This window comes from Thalassophryne amazonica, chromosome 4, assembly GCF_902500255.1.
Source record: "Thalassophryne amazonica chromosome 4, fThaAma1.1, whole genome shotgun sequence".
In the NCBI taxonomy this organism is placed as follows: Eukaryota; Metazoa; Chordata; class Actinopteri; order Batrachoidiformes; family Batrachoididae; genus Thalassophryne; species Thalassophryne amazonica.
This window is the reverse complement of record NC_047106.1, coordinates 96,976,501-96,993,518: the sequence shown is the minus strand read 5'-3', so window position 1 is coordinate 96,993,518 and position 17,018 is coordinate 96,976,501. Positions and strand designations below refer to the sequence as shown.

At 46.9% G+C, this 17,018-nt stretch overlaps 1 protein-coding gene and 1 long non-coding RNA gene across 2 annotated transcripts in view; one reads left to right on the top strand and one right to left on the bottom strand.

Moving 5' to 3' along the window:
- Positions 1–17,018, top strand: part of ift80 (intraflagellar transport 80 homolog (Chlamydomonas)) — a 353,657-nt gene that overhangs the window by 56,536 nt on the left and 280,103 nt on the right. Inside the window, exon 5 of the mRNA XM_034168293.1 lies at positions 544–612. Coding sequence (XP_034024184.1) covers positions 544–612 — 69 coding nt within the window. The remainder of the gene's footprint in view (positions 1–543; positions 613–17,018) is intronic.
- On the bottom strand, positions 1,393–11,018 carry LOC117508515. Its single transcript, XR_004560113.1, has 3 exons — positions 11,007–11,018; positions 1,678–1,680; positions 1,393–1,529 (listed from the first exon to the last, which is right to left on the bottom strand). It is a non-coding gene; the product is annotated as an uncharacterized LOC117508515 (long non-coding RNA).

Here is a 17,018-nt window from a genome sequence, read left to right as displayed (position 1 = left end):
CCGCTGTCGGATAGGTGTCCCATCTCGACCGTGCCCGGAGAGTTTTGAACATGTGCATCATACTCGGGGCCACCGGCCAATTTTGACCAACTGTGTCAACTTCCACATATGGCTGTCAGAACGTTTTGGAACAGAAATCCGACACCTTTCGGATGTGCGCCAATTCATAAGTCCTACGCCACTCTGCGTGATTCTGGCTATGTGTGACGAGGGTATTAGTTTTTTGTTTTTTTTTTTGTTGTTTTTTTAATTTGAAAAAATCTCAAAAAACTTTTTTCACACTGTCATTATGGGGTATTGTTTGTACAATTTTGAGGACAAAAATTAATTTACTCCATTTTTGAATCAGGCTGTATCATAACAAAATGTTTATAAAGTGAAGCGCTGTGAATACTTTCCAGATGCACTGTACGTATTATGATATACATATGATGAGTTTGTGGAGCCTGTGCATTGTTACACCCTTACTCAAAGGTGTTTTATTCAACAGTGTGTTAGATTCTAATCAGTTTTGTAATTTGTTCTGTTTCTGTGCTTATTTAGCTGGAGAAGATGGACAGATCAAGGTGTGGTCTAAAAGTGGAATGCTTCGCTCAACCCTAGTAAACCAAGGTAAGGAAGGCTACGGGAGAAATAACATTGAACCTAATTCACGTGTGTTAGTTGTTGTGTGAATGGTCTTTCCGTAACTATACATTGTTGCTTGATTGTGTCAAACTGTTTTCAAATTGATCTACTGAAGCATGTTTTGTTAAATCAGAATACTCTTAACACTTAAGATCTTACTCCTGGTTTTAAGTTATTGCAGCATAAGATGAGAGCTGCCCCATGTTTTCATACAAGGAAACAGTTAAAATCAAGGCACAATTCATCCATCTGCCATCTGGCAAATTGTAGCTGAAATTTCATGTATTTTTAAGAAAGTCCTTCTCTGAGCCATTCCACCAGGAAGCCGGATGTCTTGTGCAACAGACAAATGTTGCACTAAGGTCAGTGTCTCCAATCACATTTCCGTGGCAGACGCAACACAGACTTGCGCAACGTGTCCCCTGTGATTTAGGGCTTATCCTAGTGGTCTGTGTGCTAAAGGATTTGGTTTACCATGTTCATTTGTATTTGGGCATTTTGTTGTATGAATATGACAACAGTCAATTAGAGTTCCACCTGTCTTTCCCTTTAAACTGGAGTTTACCAGACACACAGGGTGTGGTATGGAGGAAATTAACGCATTAAATAATTAATTAACTCCAACTTGTTAAAGAGGATGAAGCCTACATTTAAGGGTGCCGTCACACCTAGCAAGAATCAGCATGAATGAAGCCGAATCAGGCCGAATAGGTAAAAAATCCAAACCTCGAGACAGAGTCTAGAGGGACAGACGTTCGGACAGCAGTGTATGAATGCCGTACGACCACATAGAATGTGGTCGGATCCTGTCTCGATTGGTTCATTCACACCCGCACGATCGCAGCCCAAACGTAGTTGGAGAATAGTAGGAAGACACAGACTGCTGTTAGAATGCACTAAGACTGGATTGCAAGCACAGGGAGAGGAGGGTGTGGGCCAGTGCTATGTCTGTCCTTTGCACAAGACCTGCCGATACTGCATATCAACATACAATTAATGTATGGACTGGATTCATGCCATATGTGTCAAAGCTGGCATTCATGCTCTCACTCACTCAAGTCGCTGCTTTGCGCTTCCATTCCCCCCCTGTCCCTCACTGGTGCATTCTGCCAGCACTGTGTCCTGCTCAGAGGACACAGTGCCAGCAGAATGAACATGTGTGTCCCACACATGACAGACTGTTAGCACTGTGCGAATGGACACAGCATGGTAATGTGATGATTCGGAGCACACAGAGTGGTTGCATTGCGTCATGTGGCTGAATTATTGGCGCGCGTTGCACGTGGGACGGCGTATCATGTGGGATTCATATTTTGTGGTGGACAAGGCATTTGTGAGCTGATCTGGTCAGCTCACAGCACAACCAGGATTAGAGGGACTGCACAGGCTGTAGCTCCTTCCTGGTGTTCGCCCTGCGCTGTGACGCGCACCTGGAGCTGTTTCAAATGGGAATTTTTATTTTAATGTATGTCCTGATGGCCTGACGGAACAGGTCCACCGTCATTTCTTTTGCAGTTCCATGGTGTAGATGTCATTATTTGTGTATTACAGCTGTGACATCCCGTTCAGCTGTGTTGTGGAGCGCCGAGCGTCTGACGTGCACAATGACGCATTGATGTGCTGTGGAGCAGCAGCGCGGCGCACCTGCTCATGGTTTTACAACTATGACGATCATAATATTTCACATACATTATCTAACCCATGGGAGGGAATGGAAATGTGTCTGTAATATGAGGTTTATTATGGATATAACAGCAATTTCAGTTTCAATTTATTTTCATTCATATAGCGCCAAATCACAACAGAGTTGCCTCAAAGCGCTTCACACAGGTAAGGTCTAACCTTACAACCCCCAGAGCAACAGTGGTAAGGAAAAACTCCCTCTGAGGAAGAAACCTCAAGCAGACCAGACTCAAAGGGGTGACCCTCTGCTTGGGCCATGCTACAAACATAAATTGCACAACAATTCACAGAACAATTCACGGACGAATATACAAGAAATGCTATTGGCCCACAGGACAGGAGGATCGCCAACACGAATACAACTCCCATCTCTGGATGGTGCTGCATATGAAACAGAGAGAAAAAAACAGAATCAGGCATCGGAAAGACAAAAAATACTGTATAATTTGCCAGCATTAAACAACAAGAAAAACAGAGAAATGCTAAGGTGATCGCTGGCCACTAGCCCTAAACTTCACTAAAAGACCCAGAATTTAGGTAAAGTTGAGGCCGCAGCCCGCTCCAATTACTAATAAATGAGTTAAAAGAGTAAAAAGCGTAAAACAAAACTGTACCAGTTTGCTAGCCATATGAAAGGGAAAATAAATGCGTCTTAAGTCTGGACTTGAAAATCTCCACAGAATCTGACTGTTTTATTTACGCAGGGAGATCATTCCACAGAACAGGGGCACGGTAAGAGAAAGCTCTGTGACCTGCAGACTTCTTATTCACCTTAGAGACACAAAGTAGTCCTGCACCCTGAGAACGTAAAGCCCGGGCCGGGACGTAAGGTTTAATTAGGTCAGCTAGGTAGGGAGGTGCTAGTCCATGAATAATTTTATAGGTTAGTAGCAGAACCTTAAAATCTGATCTCACTGGGACAGGAAGCCAGTGAAGGGATGCCAAAATGGGTGTAATGTGGTTGTACTTTCTGCTTCGTGTCAAAAGTCTGGCTGCAGCATTTTGAACCAATTGGAGACCCCTAATACTAGACTGCGGTAAACCAGAAAATAGAACATTGCAGTAGTCCAATCTAGAAGAGATAAATGCATGGATCAGGGTCTCAGCATCGGCCATAGACAGGATGGGACGAATCTTCGCTATATTTCGCAGGTGGAAGAAAGCAGTCCTAGTAATATTTCTAATGTGGAAGCCAAAGGACATCGGACAACAGCCCATTTAGATGTGCGAGTGGTGCTGCGCTCTGGGTCACATTGACATACAGTGACACATGGTGCTTTGGTTTGATTGTGCAATATTCAAATTAAAATGTGTGAAATATCAAGTGTTCCAATATTTTTGGAGGGAAAGGTAAAGGTGTTGTCTTTATTGAAAAGAGCTTTAATTTTGAAATATGTTTGAAAAATAAACCAACATTATAGTGCCTGGATTTCAGTAGAAGCTAAAATTTGTCACTTTTGTCAACCTTTCAAATTTCACTAAAGGCACTGTAATGTTGATTTAGTAATTGTCATTTTGGATAAAGTTAAAGTCAGATAAAGTAGAAGTATGTTCATCATTTTGTACTTAGTTTATTGACAGTTTCATTCAGTTACAGGTGAGGCTCACGAGTTGCATTATTTTAATTTTCCTTGAAACATTTAGCTGGATAAATAAGTTCCAATGTTCAAAACACATCATAATCGCATTCTGTTATTTAATTAATCACAAGCAGAAATTCTGTTGTGAAAGTGTAGTGACACGGACCCACAACAGGGGGCGCAAATGAACGGTCAATAGATGAGCCAAAAAAGTAACAATTTAATGTTGTGAAATGTGCACAACGAATATACAGACAATCTCAGAATATGATTACAGTCAAATTACAAAGGTGACGTGTGGGCAGGCTCGAGGATAGAAGACGTCTGTCCTGAGAAGGGCCGGAACCACACGATTTCCGCCACCACCGAACCTGGTGAATACTGGAGCCGCCAAGTCCCGAATTCCCAGGTGATCACCGTCTCCGACTGTCGGATCTGGTACTGCTGGCGAGAACAAAGACAGTCAAGTGTGGGTGTGTGTACACCCAGTAAAAACAACGGTGGGAATGCCACCTCCACCTCACACTCAATAACTTGCAGAGTACGGAAGATTCCTCAGGGAAAAAGAGTGCCTTCTAGTGCTCTCTCAGCTTCCACTGACAGCGGTACCGGTACTCCTGCAAACACTCACAATATACAAACAATATTGTTAAACGGCTGAGGATATTACCTTCAATGAAGTACGATATCTTGGCGATGAGGTGGAGATGACGTCTGGGTTTTATGGAGTGAGGTGATGAAGAATGAGTGACAGCTGTCAGGAAGTAATGAGTAACAGCTGTCACTCCCGGCTGTGTCCATGGCGGCAGCGCCCTCTCGTGCCTGAAGCCCGCACTTCAGGCAGGGCGCCCTCTGGTGGTGGGCCAGCAGTACCTCCTCTTCTGGCTGCCCACACAACAGGACCCCCCCCCTCAATGGGCGCCTCCTGGCGCCCCGACCAGGTTTGTCGGGGTGTCGGCGGTAGAAGTCGGCCAGGAGGGCCGGATCCAGGATGAAGCTCCTCTTCACCCAGGAGCGTTCTTCGGGTCCATACCCTTCCCAGTCCACCAGATATTGGAACCCCCGGCCCATTCGACGGACGTCCAGGAGCCGGCGCACTGTCCAAGCCGGCTCCCCGTCAATGATCCGGCGCCGGACCGGGAGCACAGAGGGGTGAGGTGTTGTGAGGTTTGATCCTGGAAACATGGAAGACCGGGTGGATCCGCAGTGAAGCTGGGAGCTGGAGCTTCACCGCGGCAGGGCTGAGGACTTTGACGATACGGAAGGGGCCGATGAACCTGTCCATCAATTTTGGAGACTGTACTTGCAGGGGGATGTCCTTCGTTGACAACCACACCTCCTGCGCGGGCTGGTATGCAGGGGCCGGGGACCGCCGGCGGTCTGCATGGGTCTTGGCCCTCGTCCAGGCTTTCAACAAGGCAGAACGGGCGGTGCGCCACACCCGACGGCACCTCCGAAGATGGGCCCGGACCGAGGGCACACCGACCTCTCCCTCCACCACGGGAAATAATGGGGGCTGGTACCCCAAACACACCTCAAATGGGGAGAGGCTCTTGGCAGAAGACACCTGGCTGTTATGCGCATACTCGATCCAGGCCAGATGGTTACTCCAGGCCGTCGGGTGCGCGGATGTTACGCAGCGGAGGGTCTGTTCCAGTTCCTGGTTGGCCCGCTCTGCCTGTCCGTTCGTCTGTGGATGGTACCCGGACGAGAGACTCACGGTGGCCCCCAGTTCCCTGCAGAAGCTCCTCCAGATGTGTGAGGAGAACTGGGGACCACGGTCAGAGACGATGTCGGTGGGTATCCCATGCAGACGGACGACGTGGTGGACCAGGAGGTCTGCTGTCTCCTGGGCTGTTGGGAGCTTCGGGAGGGCCACGAAGTGGGCCGCCTTGGAGAATCGGTCCACTATCGTGAAGATGGTGGTGTTGCCCTGGGACGGCGGGAGGCACGTGACGAAATCCATGCCGATGTGGGACCAGGGGCGATGAGGCACCGGTAATGGCTGGAGAAGTCCTTGGGACCTTTTATGGTCTGCCTTGCCTCTGGCACAGGTGGTGCAGGCCTGGATATACTCCCGGACGTCGGCCTCCATAGACGCCCACCAGAAGCGCTGCCGGACAACTGCCACGGTCCTTCGCACCCCTGGATGACAGGAGAGCTTGGAACCGTGACAGAAGTCCAAGACTGCAGCTCTGGCCTCTGGTGGGACGTATAAACGGTTCTTCGGACCTGTTCCTGGGTCCGGGCTCCGTGCCAGGGCCTCCCGGACGGTCTTCTCCACGTCCCACGTGAGGGTGGCCATGATAGTGGACTCCGGCAGGATGGGCTCCGGTGGATCCGACAGTGCAGTTTTGACCTCCTCTTCGTGTACCCGGGACAATGCATCTTACCTCTGTTTCTTGGTCCCGGGGCGATAGGTGATCCGGAAGTCAAAACGCCCGAAGAACAGTGACCAGCGGGCTTGCCTGGGGTTCATCCGCTTGGCGGTCCTGATATACTCCAGGTTCCGATGGTCAGTGAAAACCGTGAATGGCACAGACGCTCCCTCCAACAGGTGTCTCCACTCCTCAAGAGCCTCTTTCACCGCAAGGAGTTCTCGATTGCCGACGTCATAGTTCCGTTCAGCTGGGGTCAACCTGCGTGAAAAGTAGGCACACGGGTGAAGAACCTTATCGGTCTCTCCGCTCTGGGACAGCACGGCTCCTATCCCTGAGTCAGAGGTGTCCACTTCAACCACGAACTGGCGGCTAGGGTCGGGCTGCACCAAAACTGGCGCAGTAGAGAACCGTCGTTTCAACTCCTTGAACGCGGCTTCGCACCGATCCGACCAGGTGAAGGGGACTTTTGGAGAGGTCAGGGCTGTCAGGGGGCTAACTACCTGACTGTAGCCCTTAATGAACCTCCTATAGAAATTAGCGAAGCCGAGGAACTGTTGCAGCTTCCTACGGCTTGTTGGTTGGGGCCAATCTCTCACCGCCGCAACCTTGGCCGGATCAGGGGCGACGGAGTTAGAGGAGATGATAAACCCCAGGAAGGACAAAGACGTGCGGTGAAACTCGCACTTCTCGCCCTTCACAAACAGTCGGTTCTCTAACAACCGCTGCAGGACCTGACGTACATGCTGGACATGGGTCTCAGGATCCGGAGAAAAGATGAGAATATCGTCCAGATATACGAAGACGAATCGGTGCAGGAAGTCCCGCAAGATGTCATTAACCAAGGCTTGGAACGTCGCGGGGGCGTTGGTGAGGCCGAACGGCATGACCAGGTACTCAAAGTGACCTAACGGGGTGTTAAATGCCGTCTTCCATTCGTCTCCCTTCCGGATCCGAACCAGGTGATATGCATTTCTAAGATCCAGCTTAGTAAAGATTTTGGCTCCATGCAGGGGGGTGAACACGGAATCCAACAATGGCAACGGGTATCGATTGCGAACCGTAATCTCATTCATCCCCCTGTAATCAATGCATGAACGGAGTCCGCCATCTTTCTTGCCCACAAAGAAGAAACCTGCCCCCATCGGGGAGGTGGAGTTCCGGATCAGCCCGGCAGCTAATGAGTCCCGGATGTAGGTCTCCATTGATTCGCACTCAGGTCGTGAGAGGTTGTACAGCCTGCTGGACGGGAACTCAGCACCTGGAACCAAATCAATGGCACAATCGTACGGACGTTGCGGGGGAAGGGTGAGTGCCAGATCCTTGCAGAAGACGTCAGCAAGATCGTGGTACTCAACCGGCACTGCCGTCAGATTGGGAGGGACTTTGACCTCCTCCTTAGCCTGTAAACCGGGAGGAACCGAGGATCCTAAACACACCCGATGGCAGGTTTCGCTCCACTGAACCACCACCCCAGACGGCCAATCAATCCGGGGATTTTGCTTCAACATCCATGGGATGCCCAAAATCACGCGGGAGGTAGAAGGAGTTACAAAAAACTCAATCTCCTCCCGATGGTTTCCAGACACCACCAGAGTTACTGGTTGTGTCTTGTGTGTGAGTAAAGGGAGGAGGGTGCCATCTAGTGCCCGCACCTGCAATGGCGAAGGAAGCGCCACCAGAGGGAGCCCTACCTCCCTTGCCCATCTGCTTTCTAGCAGATTCCCTTCTGACCCCATGTCCACCAGTGCTGGGGCTTGAAGGGTTAAATCTCCGCTCAGGATTGTGACTGGGAGTCGTGTGGCAATCTGTGTGTGTCTCACTTGAATGTTTTGACCCCCCCTTAGCCCAGTCTCTAAGGGCGAGTGTTGTCGTTTTGGCCGTTTGGGGCAGTTTTTCTGTGTGTGCTCCTTTGAGCTGCAGAGAAAGCACTCCCCACGGATCAGCCTCCTCATTTTGGCCCTGTGCGTTTCCCTAACAATGTCAGCAGGGGGAGCAGTTGCCCCACAAAGCGCTGCGGCTGTGGAGCGTGGGGAGGGCAGCCCCTTTTCGAACCCGGAATGGAGAGGGGCGGCGCGTATCCGGTCACGTCCTTCGCCTCGCTCCCGACGGCGTTCCTCCAACCGATTGTCTAACCGTATAACGAGATCGATAAGCCCATCTAAATCCCGCGGTTCCTCCTTAGCTACCAGCTGCTCCTTCAGGACCAACGACAGTCCGTTTATGAAGGCGGCGCGGAGCGCAACGTTATTCCAGCCAGACCTCGCAGCCGCGATGCGGAAGTTGACTGCATAAGCGGCTGCGCTCTCGCATCCCTGTCTCATTGACAGCAGCACAGTTGAAGCGGTCTCTCCTCTGTTAGGGTGATCAAACACTGTTCTGAACTCCCCCACAAACCCAGTGTATGCTGATAACAACCGTGAGTTCTGTTCCCAGAGCGCCGTAGCCCAGGCGCGTGCCTTACCCCGAAGCAGAGCAATCACATAAGCTATTTTACTAGCATCTGATGCGTACATGACGGGACGTTGTGTGAAGACGAGCGAACACTGCATAAGAAAGTCCGCGCACGTCTCCACACAACCTCCGTACGGCTCAGGAGGGCTTATGTATGCTTCAGGGGATGGTGGGAGGGGTTGTTGAACCACCACTGGAACGTTCATATCCTGGCACAGCGTCGACAGGAGGACAAGCTGCAGCAGCGCCCTGAGTGCTCGCCGCCATCTGTGCGGAGAGAGCCTCCACCCTGCGGTTCAGGAGGATGTTTTGCTCAGTCATTTGATCCAACCGAGCCGTAAAGGCGGTGAGAATGTGCTGCAGCTCACCAATCACGCCTCCTGCAGACGCCTGCGCTCCCTGCTCTCCCATTGGTCGTTCAACAGCCGGGTGACGCCCCTCGGAGTCCATGACGCTGGCCGAGATATCCTGTTGTGAAAGTGTAGTGACACGGACCCACAACAGGGGGTTCAAATGAACGGTCAATAGATGAGCCAAAAAGTAACAATTTAATGTTGTGAAATGTGCACAACGAATATACAGACAATCTCAGAATATGATTACAGTCAACTACCCTTTCAAGAATTTTTCTCTCAAAAATTCTTGAAAGGGTAGTTGTAAAACAGCTAACTGATCATCTGCAGAGGAATGGTCTATTTGAAGAGTTTCAGTCAGGTTTTAGAATTCATCATAGTACAGAAACAGCATTAGTGAAGGTTACAAATGATCTTCTTATGGCCTCGGACAGTGGACTCATCTCTGTGCTTGTTCTGTTAGACCTCAGTGCTGCTTTTGATACTGTTGACCATAAAATTTTATTACAGAGATTAGAGCATGCGATAGGTATTAAAGGCACTGCGCTGCGGTGGTTTGAATCATATTTGTCTAATAGATTACAATGTGTTCATGTAAATGGGGAATCTTCTTCACAGACTAAAGTTAATTATGGAGTTCCACAAGGTTCTGTGCTAGGACCAATTTTATTCACTTTATATATGCTTCCCTTAGGCAGTATTATTAGACGGTATTGCTTAAATTTTCATTGTTACGCAGATGATACCCAGCTTTATCTATCCATGAAGCCAGAGGACACACACTAGTTAGCTAAACTGCAGGATTGTCTTACAGACATAAAGACATGGATGACCTCTAATTTCCTGCTTTTAAACTCAGATAAAATTGAAGTTATTGTACTTGGCCCCACAAATCTTAGAAACATGGTGTCTAACCAGATCCTTACTCTGGATGGCATTACCCTGACCTCTAGTAATACTGTGAGAAATCTTGGAGTCATTTTTGATCAGTATATGTCATTCAAAGCGCATATTAAACAAATATGTAGGACTGCTTTTTTGCATTTACGCAATATCTCTAAAATCAGAAAGGTCTTGTCTCAGAGTGATGCTGAAAAACTAATTCATGCATTTATTTCCTCTAGGCTGGACTATTGTAATTCATTATTATCAGGTTGTCCTAAAAGTTCCCTAAAAAGCCTTCAGTTAATTCAAAATGCTGCAGCTAGAGTACTGACGGGGACTAGAAGGAGAGAGCATATCTCACCCATATTGGCCTCTCTTCATTGGCTTCCTGTTAATTCTAGAATAGAATTTAAAATTCTTCTTCTTACTTATAAGGTTTTGAATAATCAGGTCCCATCTTATCTTAGGGACCTCGTAGTACCATATCACCCCAATAGAGCGCTTCGCTCTCAGACTGCAGGCTTACTTGTAGTTCCTAGGGTTTGTAAGAGTAGAATGGGAGGCAGAGCCTTCAGCTTTCAGGCTCCTCTCCTGTGGAACCAGCTCCCAATTCAGATCAGGGAGACAGACACCCTCTCTACTTTTAAGATTAGGCTTAAAACTTTCCTTTTTGCTAAAGCTTATAGTTAGGGCTGGATCAGGTGACCCTGAACCATCCCTTAGTTATGCTGCTATAGACTTAGACTGCTGGGGGGTTCCCATGATGCACTGAGTGTTTCTTTCTCCTTTTGCTCTGTATGCACCACTCTGCATTTAATCATTAGTGATTGATCTCTGCTCCCCTCCACAGCATGTCTTTTTCCTGGTTCTCTCCCTCAGCCCCAACCAGTCCCAGCAGAAGACTGCCCCTCCCTGAGCCTGGTTCTGCTGGAGGTTTCTTCCTGTTAAAAGGGAGTTTTTCCTTCCCACTGTAGCCAAGTGCTTGCTCACAGGGGGTCGTTTTGACCGTTGGGGTTTTACATAATTATTGTATGGCCTTGCCTTACAATATAAAGCGCCTTGGGGCAACTGTTTGTTGTGATTTGGCGCTATATAAAAAAATTGATTGATTGATTGAAATTACAAAGGTGACGTGTGGGCAGGCTCGAGGATAGAAGACATTTGTCCTGAGAAGGGCCGGAACCACACGATTTCCGCCACCACCGAACCTGGTGAATACTGGAGCCGCCAAGTCCCGAATTCCCAGGTGATCACCGTCTCCGACTGTCGGATCTGGTACTGCTGGCGAGAACAAAGACAGTCAAGTGTGGGTGTGTGTACACCCAGTAACAACAACGGTGGGAATGCCACCTCCACCTCACACTCAATAACTTGCAGAGTTTCGGAAGATTCCTCAGGGAAAAAGAGTGCCTTCTAGTGCTCTCTCAGCTTCCACTGACAGCGGTACCGGTACTCCTGCAAACACTCACAATATACCAACAATATTGTTAAACGGCTGAGGATATTACCTTCAATGAAGTACGATATCTCGGCGATGAGGTGGAGATGACGTCTGGGTTTTATGGAGTGAGGTGATGAAGAATGAGTGACAGCTGTCAGGAAGTAATGAGTAACAGCTGTCACTCCTGGCTGTGTCCATGGCGGCAGCGCCCTCTCGTGCCTGAAGCCCGCACTTCAGGCAGGGCGCCCTCTGGTGGTGGGCCAGCAGTACCTCCTCTTCTGGCGGCCCACACAACAAATTCGCTAGTATGCACATTGAAAAAGATTGTAAAATTCTAATTTAATAATTTCTATAGCGCCAACTCATGATGAAATCGCCTCAAGGAGCTTTACACAACACAGTACCAAAAATCAGAGAAAAAATTGAATTAACAAAAAATTTAAAAAACAATAAAAAGTCAAAATATAAAAGAGCACAAGAATAAAAACACATAACAAAATAAAACTAATGATGAAACAAGGAAAACAAATGGGTTTTCAGTTTTGATTTAAAAGTCTCCACATTATCCGACTGTCGTATATGTGCCATGAGATCATTCCAAAGAGCTGGGGCACGGTAAGAGAAAGCGCTGTGACAGGCAGACTTTGTATTCACTCTGGGAACACATAAAAGTCCTGCATCCTGCGAGCTCAGGGCCTGAGCTGGTATGTAGGGCTTGACCAGGTCAGCCAGATAGGGGGGTGCAAGTCTATGAACAGTTTTAAAAGCCAATAACAGAATGTTAGAATCTGATCTTGCAGCAGCAGGAAGCCAGTGAAGGGATGGAAAAATAGGCATAATATGGTCAAACTTTCTGCCTTGAGTCAAAAGTCTGGCAGCAGCATATTGAACCAGTTGAAAACCCCTAATGTTGGACTGTGGCAAACCAGAAAATAGAGCATTACAATAGTACAATCTTGAAGAATCAAATGCATGTATCAAAGTCTCAGTATCAGCCATAGACAGGATCGACAAATAGCCATAGACGAATCTTCGCGACATTTCGCTAATGGAAGAAAGCAGTCCTCGTAATGTCTCTAATGTGGAGGTCAAAAGACAACGTAGGATCAAAAAGTACCCTAAGAATTCCTCACTTTGTCCATATGATGTATAACACATGAACCCAAGCTAAACGCCAGCCTGTCAAATTGATGTCGATGCCTCACTGGACCAAGAACCATAATCAGAATTTAAAAGTAGGAAGTTACTAGACATCCAACTTCTCAGTGATGCAAGGCAATTTTCTAAAGATTTTGTGTGAACAAGATTACCAGCAGTTAGTGGCATATACAGTTGAGTGTCATCAGCATAGCAATAAAAGGCAATCCCGAAACGCCGCAGTATATTCCCAAGGGGTGCTACATAAAGGGAAAAGAGCACGGGGCCTAAAATGGATCCCTTTGGAACCCCAAATCTCATGTCGGTAAGATCAGAGGTAGTGGTATTGTACAAAACCCAGTGAGAACTGGACAGATATGATGTCAACCACGCAAGGGCAGTTCCAGTAATCCCAAAATGATTCTCCAGCCTATCGAGTAAAATATGATGATCCACAGTATCAAACACAGCACTAAGATCCAACAGCACCAAAACCGTAGTGGTGTCTGAGTCATTCACTACTTTAGTGATCGCTGTCGCTGTGGAGTGACATTTTCTAAAAGCAGACTGCAGTGGTTCAAAAAGATTATTCTCAGCAAGGTGGTCCACGAACTTTTTTTCAAGAATGTAGAACAAAGTGATAGATTGTTTTTAAAGAAACATTCATTTGCAATACGTTTGATGTCATCCGGTAATAAATTCCATTCATGCATACCCCTAAATGTGACATTGTTCTTAATGGCATTGGTTCTAGCTACAGGTAACGTAAAATTTCCCACCACAGCATGTCTGGTTCTATAAGTTTGATTTTCTGAACTAAAAGAAAAAATTCCTGAACAAAATATAAGGTAACATAGTGACAATAATCTTTCCAACAAAACTGATCAGCGCATATAAAAGTCTATCTTTGACTAACAACCAATTTAATTTTTTATGCATTGTGATATTTGTCCTGTAACAGCATCTAAGTGCCACACGAGCAGCCCTATTCTGAATAATCTGTAATCTATTTATCATTTCTCCAGTAGCATTTGACCAAACTACTGGGCAATAGTCCATATATACTAATAATAGTGCATTAATAGCATACTTCCTTGTATGTATGGGTGGTGGACAAGTGGTTAATGCACTTGGTTTCAGTGTGGAAGGTTCCCGGTTTGAATCCCACCCCTACCACATTTCTCCATGTAATGTGGAGTTGCGTCAGGAAGGGCATCCGGTGTAAAATTTATGCCAATTCAACATGTAGATCCACCTTGGATTTGCTGTGGCGACCCCGAGTACAAAAACAAGGGAGCAGCCGAAGGGACTTTTTTTTTAATAGCACACTTCCTTGTAGTATAACTTAGAAACCTTGCATGTCTTCTCATAATTGATATACCCCTGCCCATTTTTACAAAAATATTATTTATATTTTTTTCCGTGATAACTTTGAATCTACCACTACACCCAGCAGCTTGGTGTAATGCACTTGATTTATCATCATATTATTAATCTTAATGTCTAATATGGGGTTTTTCATAACAACACAGCTAGATCCAGTAACCATACAGTTAGTCTCCAATATATTTAACACTAACTTATTAGATGTTACCCACTCAACCACATTATGCAATTCCATATTTAAAACAGTTTCAAGATAATTGCGTGAGCGCACTGATGTATAAATGGTCGAATCATCTGCATACATTACTATACTAGCTTTATATAAAATATATTGTAAATCATTCGTGAAAATTGTGAATAATAATGGACCGAGGTGACTCCCTTGTGGCACTCCGCATAATACCCTCCTGGTGTTAGAAAAGCTGCCATTGAAAAACACTGTGTTCTGTTAGATAAGTAACTATAGAACCAAGTCAAAGCTGATAGCTCAAAATCATAACAAGCATGTTTTTCCAATATCAAATTATGATTGACAATATCAAAAGCAGCAGAGAGAAATTAAGTGAAATGAACTTGGCCACAAAAATATGAAATATATGGCTTCATACTGTCTCCAGTGAAATAGAAAACGCAAATTAGGAATCACTGTGGGGTTTATTTTTGTGGCATTTTCATCCCAACCATTCTAATTTGGGGACACATTCCTGCAGAATGACTGGCAATGTCGAAAATCTGGTATGTGAGCAGCAATTAAGCTTCAGTTTGAGCATTTTTTCTTCGGCAGTTGTTTGGCAAATGAGCTGCTGAACAGACAGAGATTTGTACTGCACCCGTATCTTTGCCACAGAGTCACATCATATTCCACATGGCACTGAGTTTGTTGCAGGTGTTCTCTCAACAGTGCTTATTGCCTTTGTCAGATTTAGATCATGTGGCACATTGGCATTTGTGAGAAACCACATGCACCTGGAGTGGGGTTAAATGTCAGTCCCTCTCGTCTTCACACACGCTTAGTCACACCTCAACTCGTGCAGTGTGTGTATCTGTGTGTATATATATATATATATATATATATATATATATATATATATATATACTCAACAAAAATATAAACGCAACACTTTTGGTTTTGCTCCCATTTTGTATGAGATGAACTCAAAGATCTAAAACTTTTTCCACATACACAATATCACCATTTCCCTCAAATATTGTTCACAAACCAGTCTAAATCTGTGATAGTGAGCACTTCTCCTTTGCTGAGATAATCCATCCCACCTCACAGGTGTGCCATATCAAGATGCTGATTAGACACCATGATTAGTGCACAGCTGTGCCTTAGACTGCCTACAATAAAAGGCCACTCTGAAAGGTGCAGTTTTATCACACAGCACAATGCCACAGATGTCGCAAGATTTGAGGGAGCGTGCAATTGGCATGCTGACAGCAGGAATGTCAACCAGAGCTGTTGCTCATGTATTGAATGTTCATTTCTCTACCATAAGCCGTCTCCAAAGGCGTTTCAGAGAATTTGGCAGTACATCCAACCAGCCTCACAACCGCAGACCACGTGTAACCACACCAGGCCAGGACCTCCACATCCAGCATGTTCACCTCCAAGATCGTCTGAGACCAGCCACTCGGACAGCTGCTGAAACAATTGGTTTGCATAACCAAAGAATTTCTGCACAAACTGTCAGAAACGTCAGGGAACAGGGAAGCTCATCTGCATGCTCGTCGTCCTCATTGGGGTCTTGACCTGACTCCAGTTCGTCATCGTAACCGACTTGAGTGGGCAAATGATCACATTCACTGGCGTTTGGCACGTTGGAGAGGTGTTCTCTTCACGGATGAATCCCGGTTCACACTGTCCAGGGCAGATGGCAGACAGCGTGTGTGGCGTCGTGTGGGTGAATGGTTTTCTGATGTCAATGTTGTGGATCGAGTGGCCCATGGTGGCGGTGGGGTTATGGTATGGGCAGGCATCTGTTATGGACGAAGAACACAGGTGCATTTTTTTGATGGCATTTTGAATGCACAGAGATACCGTGACGAGATCCTGAGGCCCATTGTTGTGCCATACATCCAAGAACATCACCTCATGTTGCAGCAGGATAATGCACGGCCCCATGTTGCAAGGATCTGTGTTGTGAAAGTGTAGGAACACGGACCCACAACAGGGGGCGTTGAATGAACGGGCAATGGATAAGCCAAACAGTAACAATTTAATGTTGTAAATTGTTCACAACGGAATACAGACAACAATCAGTTTTAGACTATAGTCAATTACACGTTGGGTGACGTGTGGGCAGGCTTGAGGATAGGAGACGCCCGTCCAGAACCGAGCCGGATCCCACATGGCCCTCACCGCCAACGGATCTGAAGAACACCGGAGCCGCCAAGTCCTGGGTCCCCAGGTGGTCACCGTCTCCAGCTGTCAGACCTGGTACTGCTGGCAGAGAACAGAAACAGCACAGGTGAGTGTGAGTACGCACACTCAGTAATCACACAGTCTGTGTTCTGTAAGGAGGGAGAACCTCCACCTCCAATAACACACTCGGACAGCTCCTGTGAAAACCACTTATCTGGTTGGGGTGGAAGGCGAAGCCGTCGCAGTCCACACCAAACGCCAATACAGCAGATAAGGAATACGTCACAGGGAAATGGCTGCAAATGAGATCAGACTATTATTCAGTTTAAATTCAGCAGAGAAATTACCTCCAAGGTAGCTGATTTCTCGGCGGGGAGGTGGAGTTGCAGTCCGGCCTTTATGGTGGTGGTGATGTGGATGAGTGACAGCTGGTGCTGATGACGAGTGACAGCTGTCACTCCCAGTTGCTATGACGCCCTGTGCTTGAAGCCCGCACTTCAAGCAGGGCTCCATCTGGTGGTGGTGGGCCAGCAGTACCTCCTCTTCAGCGGCCCACACAACAGATATGTACACAATTCGTGGAAGTTGAAAATGTCCCAGTTCTTGCATGGCCGGCATACTCACCGGACATGTCACCCATTGAGCATGTTTGGGATGCTCTGGACCGGCGTATACGACAGCGTGTACCAGTTCCTGCTAATATCCAGCAACTTCGCACAGCCATTG